At 38.7% G+C, this 18,182-nt stretch overlaps 1 protein-coding gene across 14 annotated transcripts in view; it reads right to left on the bottom strand.

The window, feature by feature from the left end:
* Positions 1–18,182, bottom strand: part of Wdpcp (WD repeat containing planar cell polarity effector) — a 297,030-nt gene that overhangs the window by 163,753 nt on the left and 115,095 nt on the right. For 11 of the 14 annotated variants that reach the window (XR_006076324.2, XR_013042835.1, XR_013042834.1 and 8 more), the window contains 3 exons: positions 6,759–6,873; positions 4,244–4,377; positions 736–927 (listed from right to left, as the gene is read on the bottom strand). Coding sequence is in view for 10 of the 14 variants with exons in the window: in XM_076546057.1 (XP_076402172.1) it covers positions 736–927; positions 4,244–4,377; positions 6,759–6,873 (441 nt within the window). In the remaining 4 variants the exon portion in view is untranslated. The remainder of the gene's footprint in view (positions 1–735; positions 928–4,243; positions 4,378–6,758; positions 6,874–18,182) is intronic. The other 3 variants (XM_076546062.1, XM_076546064.1, XM_076546063.1) reach the window with 1 other exon arrangement.

Below are 18,182 nucleotides of genomic sequence, written 5' to 3'. Positions count from 1 at the left end.
TTTTTGATAATAAAAAAAGAACACCAAAAGTTTGTGTTTACACAGGTACAAAGTGAAAGCACACACAGTCCACCTGTGTGGCTGAGTAAAGGACCACAGCACTGTGGGAGAGACAGACTGAGAACGCCAACGTGAGCACAGGCTGTGCCCCCAGGGCTCCCATCAGCACCCGGGTCCTGAGGGAGACTGCTGTGCTGAAGCCTCCCTTGCAGCTCCTTGCCCCTCTGACGGGATGCCAGCACAGGGGCTTGCATGGAGCGGGCATTTGCCGGGGAGTTGCTCAGGGTAACTGGTAGCATGGCTTCTCCTCAACAAACAGTACCGGTGCTGACGACAACTGTGAACAGTGATTACAAGTTTGTTGTCTGTAAGTGTTGCTGTGTTATGCATATACACTATTCTTACCAGTTTAACTCTCCTTTTCAAATACTGAAACGACAATACCTAGACGTTAGTAACTCACTCACGCAGAGGGCAAGGTAGAGCAGAATCAGCATATGAACCCAGAAGCCGGTGTTTTCAATCACTGCACAGTTCAGCCAGCCTGAAATTGTCTACTTATGCTCTAGCTACGTTACATTTTAGGATCTCATTTTATATTCTATTTCCTTTTGAATACTTGAAAAATATAAATTATAGGTTTAAAATGTATTCACACATATTTCAGAATAGAAAAACCAGTATTACTATTTTATTTGCACTTCATTAAAATGTATGCATTTGTTTTAGATTTACCTGCAGTCCTCCTTGAGTAAAACCCAGGAGCAGGAGATTGGCTCTGTCCTTCTCAGAAGAGATTGGAGTCCAAGGCCAAGCGCCATCACTGACCAGCGGCCACCAGCAAACAACTACATCCTGAATGGAATTGATAGCTAAGCGACGCTCTAGTGTCCTGTTTGCTGGGCCAGGTATGTCATAATAGGAAATCTAATGGTTAACAAACAAACAAAAAGAAACATGAAAATGTTTTTTTCAAAGGGTGCAAAATAATCTAAGCAGTTCCAAAAACATTGAAGCATCTGTAAATGTAATACACACAAGTAAATATGCATCCTCAACATGTGTTTAAGAGGGTGTCAGAATTTACCAAATTCTTTTGACACATACATAAAAAAGACATATGTTCAAAATTCTCCCAATTTTTAGCAGAGGAAAGGGGAAAAAAGAAATGTGAGTTAGGAGGGAGGAACTAGATGTAGCAATTCCAATCAATACTAAAATGTACAGTCACGGTTGCTTGACAGCATCGACCTACACGTAGGGTTTAGGATCAGCTATAGTAAATGACAAGTTCAGTACTGCTGACCAAGAGTGTCTGGCTACTATTTAAGACACAACACAGTAACAATGACTAACAACAATAAAGGGAAAAAACAACCTGAGGCTGTTAAATATCTCTTCAAAGAATATATGAGACGTATACACACATATTCTGCATAAAAGGGATAAGCCATGGCATCGTACGTGAAAGTTTATGCAGCTTCTGAGAATTACACTTCTCTTTCTTAGGAAGGATTTGTCGAATTTATTATTCAAACTATGTTATTTTGGAACATGGTTATTTGAAAACATAAGCACGGCACCATCTGGGTGACACATGCCAAGGAAATATAGATTGCACCGTATTTCTGCTTAAGGAATTAATGGAAGGTTGATAGCTTGGAAGGGAAAAAAACTATCTTGCCATTGCTGGTCAGCAATAATCGAACCACTTTCTGGGGATTAAGCGCATGGCTAAGCCTACTGGACCAGACACTAGCAAAGGGCAGGGGGTCTTCTTATCAGAGAAATGCTTCTGGAGCCAGCCTCACTACATGACAGATTGCTTTCATATTCCTGTCTGCAAGGCAACAAAGGATGGCAGTAATGCGATAATGCCAGAGTGCAATGGGTGTTAAGAACCCGTTGCATTTATGTATTGTATTTAGTAAATAATCAGGCTCATCCAAATTGTGATCTCACCACTCAACCAAGGCCATTAAAATCAAGGTTAATGCTTTAATAATCCTCTGCTATTTTTTTTCCAACATGGTCAAAAGGAACTCTTTTCTATTTGCATGGCCATAATATTATTGACCTCTTCATCCTCTGAATACACATCAAAAGGAACCAAATCAAAGTCATTACCAGTGTTGTTCTCTCAGAGCAAACATTTAAGTCCTTGCACTGCCCCTCAACTGGTAAACTGAACTGAATTTTAAATGTGGACAGGAAAGCTTGTTAAAGGTCAATACTACTAGGATATTTACCCTGAAATTCTCCCTGTCAAAATTATTTCAGTGTGAAATAATTAAATTATGGTATAACTGGAAAGAAAATCAGAATTATAAATACTCAATAACAGTTCTTGTTTTAAAATCCAAATGGACATTGATAAAACAGATGCACTTTATGTTTTTAAGTATAACTACTTATAGTTAAGTTTTTGATGTAATTATTAAAACTTCCTTCTTATTTGAGAAAAATATTATAATTGCTAAATATTTAAAGACACATGTACACTATATTTTGGTATCCATCCTGCCGTGTAGGCATGTTACAAATTTCCAGATGATAAAGACAAGTTAAAAATGAGTGATTGGCATATTCAGTTTTTGTACAATACAGATCAGTTGCTGTTTGAGATTTTATGTTTCCTGTGAATTTGAAAGGCATTGCTATTCTGCCATGATGCTCAAGAGAACAGGGAAAATGGGCAAGTTTCTTACACTAGCCTTCCAGTTGGTAAATGATGGCATTCACTAATTATATGTTTTAAACATTGCAGTAAGAAATGAAAATCATGGTCTTTCCAGAAGGAAACATATTCCTCTATTGTGTAGCAATGAAATGGAGTGCCAATAATTGCCAAAGTCTAAAGGCAGAAATACTGTGTTAAATCCCCTATTTAAGCAAGATAGACCCAAGGATTAGGCCTATTTTTTATATTTTTTTCTTTAAAAAGTACCTGACACCCTCAGAGTTTCAGCTCTCATTAGCTACCATCTTTCAGTCAAGAATACATCACTCAGTTACCTATCATATCTGAAACTAGTCATACAAGATTTTACATAATAAGGTTAATAACACTTTAAATGGCTTTAGCTAATGAAGAATGGTACATTTTTAAAAATCAACATTAGGAAAAAACATTTTAAAATCAATATAGTTTAACCATTTGGGGGAAAAGCAATGCTGTAATAATATTAAATGGAATCTTTGATTTTTGACTAACTAAATATAATACATGAATATCATAAATTGCCAATTAGAAAAAAATCATTATCATGTAAATTATATAGAAGCTCCACAAATCTGGCATACTAGCCATATTGTATTTTATTATCACAATGAAAAACTTATTTTAGGTAACTTTTTCCATGTTAAACTCTTTCTTATAAGAATAGATATTTCTAGTAAACAAATTATATATTTCCTATACTACTATTACCACAATCATCATAAATAACAATTCCAAAGTGCAGAAAGTTAGATACAAAAAAATAGCTTCTGAGCACACATACCAATTACCAGCTACAGGGCTGGCTTTGCCTCTGGCATACATGTGCATCATTTTTAAGAAAGCTGTATATCAGCTCTGTTCCCACTGAACAGTGAACTGTCTCAAATCCACGTCACAGAGGCTGGATCAATCTTGCAAACACAAGTCATTGCTGAAAAGATGCCATGAACTGAAACAGCCTGGAAAATGTATTAGATGCTCACCCTTGCAGAGAGTATGCCTTTCCAGCGGTTAAAATGTAATGTGGAAAATTTAAGCACATCATTTAAACTAAAAATCCTGCCTTAAAAGATGTAATGTCCATGATACAGGGAACAAATTCCCTGGGGTTAGCAGAGGGAGAATGACTAGCACACCTGAAAGAAATGTCCTTGTGTACATTTCCTCTGTACAGTGGGGTGGGATGTGAGCGTCTTCCCATTACTTACTGCAGTTTCTATTAATCTCTGAAAGACCCTTCTTCCTTCTTTTCTTTCTCTGAGTGAAAACCAGAGTAGCTATATGAATACTCAGTGGAACGTGAGAATGAAGTATCTACAACATCAGCATGAGAGCCAGCTATGCCCTCCATAAGCTCAAATACGTCATCATTAGGCCTCCACCACAGGAAAGGTGCAAAGGTAGATTCAGGTTTCCCCAAACCCACAAACGTTCCAGAGTAAAAACCATGACATTAACTCATGCAATGCTCTAGTGTGCCTTAATGAGTAGTAATATGACTATATATATTGAAATTTCTACCTTATAATCCAAGGCTGAGAGTTTTTCCAATCTCTTGTTTACATCAAGAGAATCCATCTTCTTTGTAAACTGAATAAAACATAGTTTGTTTTGTGCCAAAAATGATAAGATGATGAAACTGTCTGTAAGAAGAGCTAAAACAGGGATTTAATGATCCCAAGTTAGAACAAAGTTAGAACAAGTTGATACATATCCACTGAAATATTATTAAAAGATACTGTCAGAAAATAAATATTAATTGAAGTTACTAACATCTCCCAAATATATACTGGATGATGTTAAAGATAGGAGATATAAACAATAACCATCAATACAATCGTAAGGATTTGGTATTTTCCTCTCTTTTTCCATGACTATTTCCATATAAACTAATGTTTGAAGACCACCACCAAAGAAAGTATTTGGAAACCAGAGCACAAAACACATAAAAGAAGCTGGGCAAGGTGGTACATACCTTTAATTCCATAACTTGGAAGGCAGAGACAGGCAAAGTTTGAGGCCAGCCAGGGATACACAGTAAGAGCCTGTCTCCTCCCCCCACCCCCGCCAAAAAAAGGCATAAGAAAGATTAAAGAGACCTTTATTTGTGTTTACGTACTATTTCTACATTCATATATTCATGTAAGCCATTTGAGAATAAGTAGATTGATGCTGATCAGTATTCTCTACCAACCTTATTAGTTTTTTTTTTTTATTTAAAATTTTTCATCTATAGCTAGGTGGTGGCACACGCCCTTAATCTCAGCACTAGGGGGCAGAGGCAGGCAGAAATCTGAGTTCAAGGCCAGCCTGATCTATGGAGTAAGTTCCAGGACAGCCAGGGCTACACAGTGAAACTCTGTCTTGAAAAATCACACACAAATCCCTCTTTTGAGGACTTACGAACTGGGTGAAATAAAGTATGCTATACCCAAATGTATATATTATATTAATTAATATTTAATAATGAAGATCAGCAAAAAATACTTGTACAGCTTTATTTCTAAAGAATATAAGCAGGTAGATAGTATCACAGGTTATATGCAGAGTCATTACTATGTGAACTGCTCATAGGCGCAAAAAGAAATTACTAAACATTGTCTATACTTCTCTCCATTCCACCTCTGCATGCACATGCAGTGAGCAACAGTGGATCTGTACAATCGCCGGAGTCTCTGGAGAGCTGCCAAGAAACCACATTGCTATCCTGTCCCTTGAGAGTGTATTATTTGGGTAATAAAATAATAGAAAGAAACACGTGAGAAAGGGCAACTCCGACAGAAGAGTGTTGGAAGTTCCCTGTTCAGTCTAACAAAGAACACAAATATGAGAAACAATCATAGTCGGTGTTATTTGCAAAGTCAATGAAGGGTTTAATGAGAATATGAAACCAGAGCACCTCCACAGAGAAATCCCTTGGCATCATACCCCTATGTGGTGGAGGAAGTGGCAAGCCCACAATCCTATGTCCACCTGTTGTTATCAGTGGTGTTGCTAATTGTAGCCATCCTGCAGAGCACTTTCTTTCAAGTCTGCAATGATGCCAGGCTGTCCTCAGAAGCGCTGAGTGTACCTATGGCAGAAGGGGGCTTCCCACTCACCTCTGTCCTCTCTGCTAGACCACATCTTCCTTTCTTACTCAGTTTAAGACACTGGTTTTAACCCTTCATGATAATTTGGCTTGTCTTTAGAGTTTTTTCCTCCAAATAAAGGAACAGAATCTTAAAATCCCGAGTCAGCATAGTAGAGCAGAAAGTAGGTCAGAACTTGTGTTCAGATCTTAACTCAGCCACTTCCTAACTACATAAGCCTGACCATTACTCTGAATAGCTCATCTTCACCTTCCTTATCTACTAGAATGAAAATAACCATATCTTATATAGCCCTTTTCTCGAATTAAATACAATGGCACCCAGCATGGAACCTTTATAGCTCAATAAATATCAGTAACCTTCCTACTCAATAAATGGCTTAAAATCTGTTGAATGTGCTTTATCCCAACCATGCACGGTGTTGTCACCTAATAGATCTGCTTCCCTGGTGTATCTGGCATTGACTTTTGCTACTCAGAAAGTATAACCCCGCATTACTCAGAAGCTAGTATTCATGAATGAGTAAACACGCAGCTTCATATAGGAAGCAAAGCACTCAGGGTATTTCACTAGTGCCTGCCTTGGCATATTTGTGTTATTTATGTATAATTAATTCATTTGGAAAAATTTGAATTGTCAATAACAAAGAAATTATTCTTAATGAATGAGAAAAGTGTACTTTAAAATTATATTCAAAAATGTTAAGGAAAGATTAGAAAGTACTTAGACTCTGAGCCTAACACTTATCAAGAAGAAAAGTGCGCGGACATTAAATATTAGTTGAAGCCTGTTATTGGTCCCAGGGGTTGTAAGTATGCTATTACAAGCAATTACTTATTGTGTTTGCAAGTCCCCAGTGGTAATAATTAGTCTACCTGTTGACAAAGTATTTCTCCTGCCCCACTGTTAATGTAGGCAATTGATTTGCACACAGGTGTAATTACCATCACTGATGGTGTCTGAGATGAGCTTTCCCACCAGGCTTCTGTCAATCACCACTTTCTCCAGCTGAGGCCCAGAAAGGCTTAGGGACACCAACACACCTGAACCAAAGAGGAGCTAAAACCAGGTAAGGGGGAGAGAAGAAGATATGCTGAAAATTAGAGTCTTTTAAAAATCTCTTTCTAATCATACAGTTCACATAGACATTTTCACATGCATTCAAACCATGAAATCTCAGGTTCTCTTCTCTGAAAGGCAGTCACCAGCATTCTGAGTGTGAGACAGGCAGCTCAATGCACAACACATTAAGTGCACTAATGAAAGCAGTCTGCAGAGATTTCATGTGGTCCGTGTTGATCAGACACCTAATCTTCTAAATGCTTAAAAAGTGCCATGCAGAAAGAACGGCTTTGTTTTGTACTTAGAAAATGTAAAGTGTTGTGTTCAAACACGGAAAGGTGAATGTTTATATCAGAAACTTAAAACTATTTCTTGAAGTTTGGATAGTCATTGCTGCTCCTTGAATCCATGAAGCCATGACTACAATATAAACAGCTAATTTGGAACTTAAGCCCTATTCACTTCCCCAAATAAAGATTTTATAACAAAAAACATTAAAAGAAATATAAAGCAAGGCAATTAGGTAAACCGTTAAAAATCTTAAAGACCTATGTAACCCGCAGCATCAATAATTTCACAAGGAAAAACAAAAAGAGTAAAGTCTCCGGCCTTCCATGTCAGTGTCCAGCAGCTGTTCAGAGAAGAGGGCTGGATAGAACCGTTATCATTTTACAGTACTCCTTTCCATTTGGAGCAGCATAATTCATTCATCTCCAAATGTTTAAAACTTCTGAAAGGACTCTGCATATGTGTGTGCTTGTTATCTATGAGATTTTGAAATATCAACATTGGAAGAAATTGTTTCACCTTCAAGGCAACAGACTCAAAGCTGATGAATCATGGAATAGCATATGGCATAAGAAGAAAAAAAACCAATTGTTAGTAAACTAATCATGAACATGCCAGCCAAACTCAAAGACAACTATGACTTAAACAACACGGGGAATCCCCCGCCCACCTAGGCATCATGTCCCAGCTAGTGACGATGATTCTCTGTTAAGACAAATTTGGACATGTGTGAAAGATGAGCAGCATGAGGGACCAGAGTCCTTGGGGGAAGGGGACCACAGTTGCCCTACTGTTAGAATCTCTGTCCAAGGCAACAGAAATCTTGCTTGTGTCTGACTTATAGACTGTTCTAGTCCATGCCCTTGCCTCTGCAGAGCCACAGTGGGAGATGGGAAGATCAATCATCCTTAGCAGTTTGGAAATAAAAGAAGGCACACTTGTTCCAAGAGTTACAAAATACTTCAGAAGTTAATTAATCTCTACTGAATTAATCCAGCCTTACTACAGATCTTGATAGCAAATGATTCACTATTTCTATGGGAATTTCATAGCACGTGGTCTTCGCTCCCCAAATTTTCCCTTCTCAGATATTCAGAAAGACATGACGTGAGGCTCAATTTTCTTATCTGGTTCTTCCCTTTCAAGTTTGCTCAAAACATCACTAAAATATGTCCTTTCCTATTTATTTTTCTTTATAAAAATTTATACCTATTTTCCTAAGCATGCCTTCTCTTAGTCACTGGTGACTTTTTTCTTATGTTACTGGCTTGGCTACATTTATCTCTGTACCTGCAGTGCTAGGCACATAGCAAGCACTCAGGAAATATGTGGAGAAAACTCATAACTAACTCATTATCATATTGGATAATATACTTAGAGGAAATTTAACGTAACCTTCCATTTTCACATGATGGAGATACACCTGCAATCTGTTAATCATGAGCCTTGGCTGGGAAAGAGCTCAATTGGTAGTGTACTTGCCTAGCATGCAGGAAGATCTGAGTTCTTTAAATTCTCTTAATTAATTTTATTTATTTTGGTATGCATATGTATATTAACATGCTAGTTGTATGCATGTGCTACAGCATGCATGTGGAGACCAGAAAACAACTTGTAGAACTGAGTTCTGTCCTTTCTCCATTAGATGGGTCACAGAAACCAAAGACAGACTGTAGGCTTTAGGAGAAACCTTTACTAGCTGGGCCATCTCACCAGCCCAGAGTTCTCAGTTCTATATCCAGCACGGAATTATCTGGGCATAGTGACACATGCTTGCAATGAGAGCATATTCAAGGTAGAAACAGGAAAATCTGAAGTTCAAGGACATCCTTGGCTATTTAGTTGAAGGCCCGTTTGGACTACTTGCTACCTGACCTTATCTCTATAAAACAAAAACAAACAAAACAAAATACATGCAACATAGAGCTGAGTACTGCCAGGGATCAGAGGCTCACTACATCACCTGACAGCTACCTTAATTAGGACAACTCCAGTTGATTTGACACATGAGGAAGGACATTCTTCTGTTTATTTAACAAACCCTGAATGTTGATTATATGACATACCTGCAACTAAATGCAATGGCTCAAAAATTAATTCAAGACAATCCTTAAAGGTGGTTAAGCAGGCTAATAGAAAAGACAGTAGGTGTAATAAAGTAGTGGCACCAAACCTATTACGCAGTTTGAATACACGTGGGAAACTAAGGGGTGAACCTGGAACTTGAGGTTACAACTAAAACTGCCTTAGAACTTTGGTCTCAACCTCAGTTTTCTTCAGTTGCATATCTGCATATATTCAAAGACAACGGCACAACATTTAGAGTATGACTCTGAAATCAGCGGTGACTAGTTATGTGACACTGAGTTACTTAACATCTCTGTATCTTCATTTTCTCACCTGGAAGAAGACATGATACTGTCCTCCTCACAGGATGAGGGTTGAGTAACTTGATTAACAGATTTGTAATAGTGCCTGGCACACTGTTTGCTGCTGTCAACCATTTCTATGAGTTCTCATTATACTGCTCGCCATCTCTGAAGCCATTTTTGTCTTAAAACTCAGCACCCATGTTGGACTCAGGATTGGATATGAAACACTGGCCTCCAGGTGACTGAGTTTTAACTTTTATTTATTAATGGTGTGTGGATACAATGTGAGTGTGTGTAACATGTCCTATGACAGACATCCCATGGGGTGTCTGCACATTAGAGGACAACTCTTGGGAGGTGGTTCGTTTTCTGCCCGGGGTTCCAAGAACCAAACTGAAGCCAGCCAGCTTTGGTGGAAGTGCTTTTACCCACTGAGCCATCTCATCAGCCCTCCGTGTGCACTCTAGTCAGAAAGGGACAACCTTTTGACGCTTTTCCAATCTGCAATGACTTCATAAGGGCATTTACCTTCAAGCTTCAGAACTTTGGAACTAAATTTGTCCAACTTTCTCAGTTCTTTCTCTATATGTTCTGTTTTCACCATCATTACCATGAAAGAATTCTCCTCTTCTGACACAGATGTTCTACAGTCTATGAAACCATGCTATGCTATAAAATTCATTTCAAAAGGCTGATTTTGTGAAGATGGAGAAGAAACATGAAACCTAGGGGATTGGGTGCAAGAGGCAATTGATATTGGAAAAGATTCAAAGGCCAGAATGTTCCAGAGCAGGAGGAAGTGTGCATATATCACATGATATCTGCACATGGAGATGGTAGCAGTGACTTGTGCACTTGAGTATTCCATTGGGCCCTTTGACAGAGTTATTCATATAGTCATTCAGCCCACACACGTATATTCAGTGTATTAAATGAGCCGTGCACTATTCTAAGTACTCAAACTACATCAGCGAACAAAGAAGCAATGTCTTGGAATTCCCTGTCCTCGTGGATACAAAGAATAACAAATAGTTCAAATATAGCAGTTAGTGATAAGCTGTATGGAAAAAAAGCACAGCAAGATGGAGCTTCTAGGAGGAAGCTGCTGTAAGCATGATGAATAATAAACAAAAAAGGGCCTTCTTGAAGAAATGCCATGGGAGTGGAGGTTCAAAGAAAGGGGAGGGATTAAGTACCTGGAGAAATGGAACTTAGGCAAAGGAACAACAGAACACAAACTCCGAGGCAGACTATGCTGTGCATGACTAGGGAAAGCTGCCCCATGTACCTGAAGGGGACCAAGAGACAGGGGTCCTCACTGACAGCAGTGTACAGAGGGAGTCAAGGGCCAGCTCTTCCACTGGAGCTTGTTGATGAGAAGACATTACATTTTAGCAGAAATCTATATTAAGTGAGGGAAGGGACAAAAGCATGTAATCCATTGGGAAAATCTTCCAGTCACCCCAAGAGAAGATGAGGACTTGAACTGGGACAGCCATACTACAGAAAATGATGTGGACAGTCTTAGGATAGCCCATTGTCCAACTTACTGACAGCCTATGGGCTACACGTTGCCAAGGATAGCTATGAATGTGGCCCAACTCCAAGTGGAAGCTTATTGAAAACATTATGGGATTTCTTCATTATCTATCTCTGAAAACTCAATTGTGTGGTTCGTGAACATAAATGTAGACAACAACGTCGTATCTCAATGTCAAAAGGTTGAGTATGCCTGTAAGAGTATCCACTAGTATTTGTGAAGGATTGAAATGTGGCATGCTTGGCCTAAGCAACATAGTTTACTGAGGTAAGGAATGTCAGAGGCAAAATTTAGACTATGGAGCATGAGGAGCTTGGTTTTCAACAAGTTAAGTCGCCTATAGCATGATAAGTGAAAATAACCTTGTAAAAAGTAGAAATGGAGTCATCAACAATATCATGGCCACATTTAACACAGAAACAGTTAAACTCTCTTTAAAATTTAATGGAAAGGGAGAGAGGTCTAAAGTCTGAGCTCAGGAGTTCCTAGTGTTCATTGGGCTACATGTGTGACACCAAGAGAGCTTCTTTTCTGAAGCTTCATTTCCTCAGCTAGAAAAAGAGACAATACTGTGTATTCCATAGGATGAGGATTGAACAACCCTTTTTTTCCCTTAAAGATTGAGTCAAGCTTCTTAGTGAAAAGAGGTTTGGGTACCTATTAAAATCAAGGTGTGCTCACCATTTTTGATCTCTAAGTGTCCTGTGACTAAAGTCATCCCTGATATCAACTTTTGGGAATATGAAGATACAAAATAATTAATGAGCTAAATAGTGCATTTTATGAGCCTGTTAGGGAACATAGATTTTACAAATACTAGTGTCAAAGGAAATTCTGGATGTGGCACAGGAGATAACTGGTAGATTAAAAAAAAAAAAGTCTGAAACTCAGGGGAAAAGTTTCCCTTTGAAACAAAAGCACCACTCACACCTTTGCCTGTCTCACCAAAATGGCCGTACTTTAGTCCTCCAAGATGGAGAGCCCTCGTGTAACTTGGTAGGACAAGAAGGAAAAAGCATTCTAAAGTTCTATTCCATGGCAAGGTGTAAGAATGTTCTAGAAGCTCAAAAATGAGAGAGAGAGAGCAGTCCAAGTAGCAAAGGAGGCGTCTGAAAGCAGCTGAGGGAGACAAGCCCCGTTCCCAACTCCAGCCCAATCTGAACAGCTTGCAGCTGGAGACACTAAGAGGGTCCGAGTCTTTCCTCTTCAGACAGGACACATCTTCTACCCTGCTCTGCTGCCTTCATCATTTCCTCTCTTGTTGTCTTCAATGAGCTCAGGGTTTTTCCTTAAGAAACTCAGAAATGATTCTAAAGTTGTTCAGGTGGCTATTCAAATCGGTTTCATTTAACCATGGCAGTCTAGACTGAATACCTAACTGAAAGTAGAAAAGTACTGAAGGAAAAAATATTATATTTGATGGTAGCATTAATCAAAGCATAAATAACAAAACACTGAGTTTAATTTATTCAACAGGTCAAAACTCATGTGAGTGCCTTCTGTATACACAGGTATACAGAGGTATACAAATGGAGACAGGGTGGTAGACGAGGCAGCAGAAATTGATTATATCTGTATAGAATACAGAACATCTTAGAGGAAAATGGAGGCTTGAGTAAGGACACGTAGCTGACTGGAGGATGTGGACTACAACCCATAAAGAACACAAATGCATGGCTGGAGAGACGTTAAGGAGGAAGATGTCCTCAATGTTTGAGCACGAAGTCTGGGTTCAGGTCCCCAGAGCCACACAGAAACCAGGTGTGGCAGTGCATCTGGACTCAAGAACTAACTAACTGCTTCAAGTAAGTGTGCATGAGCTACTTCATACTATCGACCCAAACAATTCCACTGAATTCAATATCCTCACTGGGTGAGGGCACTGCCCTAAATCCTTATGATTACTATCACATCTGAGTAAATAAGAAAAGGTAAGGTAGGCAGGGTCAATATGAAAACTCAACAATTGTTGGTAGGTTATCCATCATGGTCAGGCATCCAAAACAGACCACATGAGTGCAGAGGCAACTGTGCCAACCACTACAACCCAAAGGGTAATATTCAGAGTAAACTCTGGGGACAAGAGCATCACAACGATACCAATTGCAGTCCACTCAGAGGAAATCTACAATGAAGACTAGGGTCACTGATAATTTATCAGACAGCCTGCAGGATGTGTTTTCTGAAATCTATTTCTTCATTCAGCAAACATTAAGTATACAGAGAAACCATGACTAAGATTAATCCACTGAAGTACAAAAACAAAGGTGAATTGGCTAAGATAGTGGTTCTCAACCTTCCAATGCTGTTGTGACCCTTTAATACAGTTCCTCATGCTGTGGTGACCCCCCCAGCCATAAAATTATTTCATTGCTACTTCATAACTATAATTTTGCTACTGTTATAAATTGTAATGTAAATATCTGATATGCGGATATCTGATATGTGACCCAGAGGGATCACGACCCATAGGTTGAGAAGCACTGAGATAAGATGATGGTAAAACAGTTGAGTCATTATACAGAATTACTTCAGGACAACAAACAATGGGAAACAAGTCTTCTTCTGGATAGAGAAGTGTTAACATTAAGTTTCCCCAAAGACCTGTGTCTATTGTCCAACATATGGAATAAATTCATGTCAAGAGATGTAGCTTTCTGTTTTATCTACTTAAATTTAAGAAATCTCATTTTATTTATTCTTACTATAAAACAGAAGACACTACACTTTAACCCTGTGTATTTACAAACATAAGAAAACTGATCATTCCTAGAACATATTTAGGTGGTCAAATACACAAAGAGAATAAATTAAGGTAGTTTTTATATTGCCAGTTTTTTTTTAATCTAAAGGGATAGAAAATGCATAGTAAGATATATACAGCACTTGGGCATATTTTATCATTTACAGAAACCTTTGTACATATTATAAAGACCAACAAATGCTAGTGTATCTCATGTTCAGAACAAGCATGCAACTTAGAGAGAATACAATATGGCTAATTCTCTAATCCCCAACCAGATGAGTAACGCCACTAACTAAAGATCTTATAATTAGTGGAAAGCAGAGACAAGACAGGTCCATTGTTAACAGTTCTATACCCCTGTGCTACCAAAGAGGCATGCTCAGTCATATCCTCAATGCCTACTTTTCAGTTAACCTCTATGCAGTATCTCATGTGGTCTGGTTTTCTTCACTCTAAGCCAATGATTTTCAATTAGGGGTGATTTGGGACACCAGCCAGCTACATCTGCTGACACTGTAGTGATCACCTGTCTTAGGGTTACTCCTGCTGTGATGAAACACTATGACCAAAGAAACTTGGGGAGGAAAGGGTTTATTCAACTTATGTTTTCACATCACAGTTCATCATCAAAGGAAGTCAGGACAGGAACTCAAGCAGAGAAGGGACCCAGAGGCAGGAGCTGAGGCAAAAGCTATAGAGGAATGCTGCCTTGAGGCTTGCTCCTCATGGTCTGCTCAGCCTGGTTTCTTATAAAACCCAGGACCACCAGCTCAGAGATGGCACCACCCACAATGGGCTAGGCCCTCCCCCATCAAACACTATTAAGAAAATGCCCTACTGCCTACTGAGGCTTCCTCTTCTCTATGACTCCAGCTTGTGTCAAGTTGACATAATACTGGCCAATACACTGCCTCTCTATATATTAATCACAGAGCCTTACCTGCAAACAGTGCCTGTAAATGAGCTGCTGTGGAAGCCAAGGTTTTTCTGTCACCATCAAGCAGATTTAGCAGCTCCTTAAATACTAATCAACATTTCTCTCACATAAAGAAAGATGGTAAGCTGCTCTCTGTCATGAACAAAGACCTGATCAGATGTGTCAAATGGAGGTGTGGGCAGTGCACAGCACAGACCTAGAGCCTGTAGGAATCTGCTTCATTTTCCCTCACAAGGTTCGGTGCTATGATGACTAATGCCAGCTGTTAACACAGAAAGAACCTCAAGGCAAATCATCGAGTTACTGTGGCGTGTGATAGAAATATCCTGTTAGGACACCTCTGCTTTCACTCTAATTCTTTGCACAACAATCAGTCTCCTTATCTATAATTTAGGCTCTTGAGTAATTCATCCATCAGGTGGGAATGCCCCAAGCAAATAAGCAATGTCTACGATGCCAGATATATCTCAGACTGTAAACTGATAAATTGCCATTGCAGTTAATAATAAATCAATTGCTTCTGAGTTTGGCTATTGTGAATGTTGTCAGTACACGAAAATAAATAAAGATAACATAAAAGATAGATAAGTTTAATTAATCAGAATATTTCTGCCCACATCCAGGATACATTGCAGGAGTGGGAATACAATTTCTAAAGTTACAGATCTATACAAGCAGCATCACTCCATTTTACTCTGGGGAAAAGCAAGTGGGACAGGTGCACATGAAACACACTCAAGTAGTACAACACCAAAGCATGTCAGAAAGAACAGCCAAAAGTGTTGGTAGTAGATGTCACAGAGAGGAAACTGGGTGCTGGATGGCAAGAAATAAATTTAAGCTCTTGCTTTGGAGATTTTTTTTTTAAAAAAAAAATGATTTTTAAGAGACTTTGGGGCTTTATTATTTTTCTATAAAATTTTCCTAAAATAAACAAGAAGTTCCTAAAGTACATCCTCACAGATATGCTTCCTATGTTGTGCTCATAAAGAGACAGTGGGAGTGTGCTTCTGAAGAATCAGAATATTGAAAATCCATGGACCCATGTTCACTAAAAGGGTCAAGTAGAACTGAACACTGAGTTATTCTCTGCAATCTATTTTAATAGACTTTAACACAATCTGTTTTCCATGAGAGGACCTTGATTATTCATCTATATCTAATTGCCTTATTTACTAAAAAGACCACCACCAACAAAAGTATAACCAAGCAATGGATTATTAAGCACCTGTAAAAAATAAGGAGGTACTCTACAAGCATTGGACATGGGGGTTTCACTATTCAACCTAGGATTCTCCTGACAGCAAGAGATTCCTAGGTGTCATCTACTTCTTGACTGAGGAGAGTCACTGTGAATATCTTATTTACAAGAATATTTTTATGATAACAATAATTATGGCAGTCTGGAGAGATGGCTCAGTGCAGAAAGTGCGCTGGACAAGCATGAGGACCAGTGTTCAGCTCCCGTACCCTCTTAAGAGCTCGGCAGCCCATTATAGTCCCAGTGCCTAGAAGACAGAGAAAGGGCTCCCCAGGGCAAGGTGGTTGGTATTCTAGCAGAATCTGCAAGCTCAGGGAGAGCCCTGCCTCTGCGAATAAAGAGTGTCCAAGGAAGACACAAAAGTCAACCTCTGGCCTCTACATGCATACACACACACACACACACACACACACGGAATATACATATAGTCACACATGTACAATGCATATGTATACATGCAAGTCAAATAAAGACGGACAGGAGCAACTGCTTTCATTCCACAATCATTTGGTAAGCAGGCTGTCTACTAGCTTAATGGTTATCTTTATTTTTAAAACTATAAAACTAAGAGGCAGAAATCAGAACTTAGACAAGGTAGTGAATATATTTTCTCTATCAGTTACATTGTCATATAAAATTGCTGAGTTCCAGGGCTGGAGTGATGGCTTACCACTTAAGAGAACTTGAGGCTTTTGCAGAGGATCTGGGTTCAATTCCCAACACCTACATAGTGGCTTACAATTGCCTGCAATTCCAGTTCCAGAGGTTCTAAATGCCCTCTTCTGGCCTCTGAGAGAACCATGTAAACATGTGGTACATAAGCATACATGTAGGAAAACACTCATATACATAAAATCAAAATGAATCTTTTTTAAAAAAAAAAATGCTGAGGACTAGAGTGACAGCCCCATGGTTAAGAACACTGACTTCTCTTACAGAGGACATGAATTTGGTTCCCTGCACCTTCAAGTGGCTCACAACCATCTGTACCTCTAGTTCCATGGGATCTGATGCACTCTTCTGGCCTCTGTGCATTCCTGCATGCACATGATATACAAAACCTCACATAAGTACACACATATGCTTAAAAATAAATAAATAATTAGAAATTAAATTGCTGAGTACCTATACTCCACTTTAAATGGTTCACACATGTGTTTCTGGCTAATGCAATTCAACCTGGGCATTAGTAAAAAAAAAAAAATGTGTAAAGTAGCACACGCTTTTACTTCTTAAAAAGAAAAAAAAAAGGAAAGAAAAAAATCAAGCCAAAATGACAATAACAAAAAACCAGTATAAACATCCAAATATAATGGATTGAAAATCTTCTGATGAAGTAACACAGAAGTATAACTTTAACGCTCCCTCCCCAAAATTGTGGGAAATGTTTTGTGGTTTTTTTTTTCTTTTTTTTACTTTTCAAAACACGGGAAGCAACAGCACATGAACTATTCTGTGCATTATACATGAACTTAGCCTTACACATACTTGCTACTAACGGTAACAATTTATGAGAAAAATCATAGTCTCTTCCTTTCCTGAGTTTGCTCCCCGACTTCATTTATAGCATTCTCTTAGCATATCCTAGGCCATCAAATACTAGGACACTGCTCCTACCAGTCAGACCTGCTTTCTTGCTTTATTTTGCTCCAACAGTTTTATCTTCTGATATAAAATATTTTATTTGTTCATTTTTTTTCTCGAATGTCTTCCCTGTCACACATAAGCAGAACAAGGACATTTGATTGTCTTTGTCCCTTTTGTTCACTGCTATTCTCAGCAGCTCACAGAGTGGCCGTGGCCTCTTCTGGCATCATGTCTCAGATTCCGTCCAAAAGAGGCAAAGAGCAGAGGTGAAATGTTACATCCTAGGTGAGTTTCTTGGAAAACATACCAAGCTTCATCTCATCAAAGCCAGAAGTGTTTTATATATCCAACTCTAACTGTAGGAACACAGAAGCTGGGGCTTTTCATTGCTTCTGTGGCTACACTAACACCAGGCTCTGTTAATAAAGAGTAACAAACACTATAGGAGAAGAAACTAGCAATGTCTTTAATGTCTTATTTCTTGATTTAGCTCCATTGTTATGAATAGAACCTAGTTTCTCTTATGTCTTTGGGTTATAACTTTTAATTCTCTTACATGAGGTTACAGGGAGACA

This window comes from Peromyscus maniculatus, chromosome 10, assembly GCF_049852395.1.
Source record: "Peromyscus maniculatus bairdii isolate BWxNUB_F1_BW_parent chromosome 10, HU_Pman_BW_mat_3.1, whole genome shotgun sequence".
Lineage (NCBI taxonomy): Eukaryota > Metazoa > Chordata > Mammalia > Rodentia > Cricetidae > Peromyscus > Peromyscus maniculatus.
The sequence above is the reverse complement of the archived record's forward strand: the minus strand, read 5'-3'. Positions and strand labels throughout refer to the sequence as shown.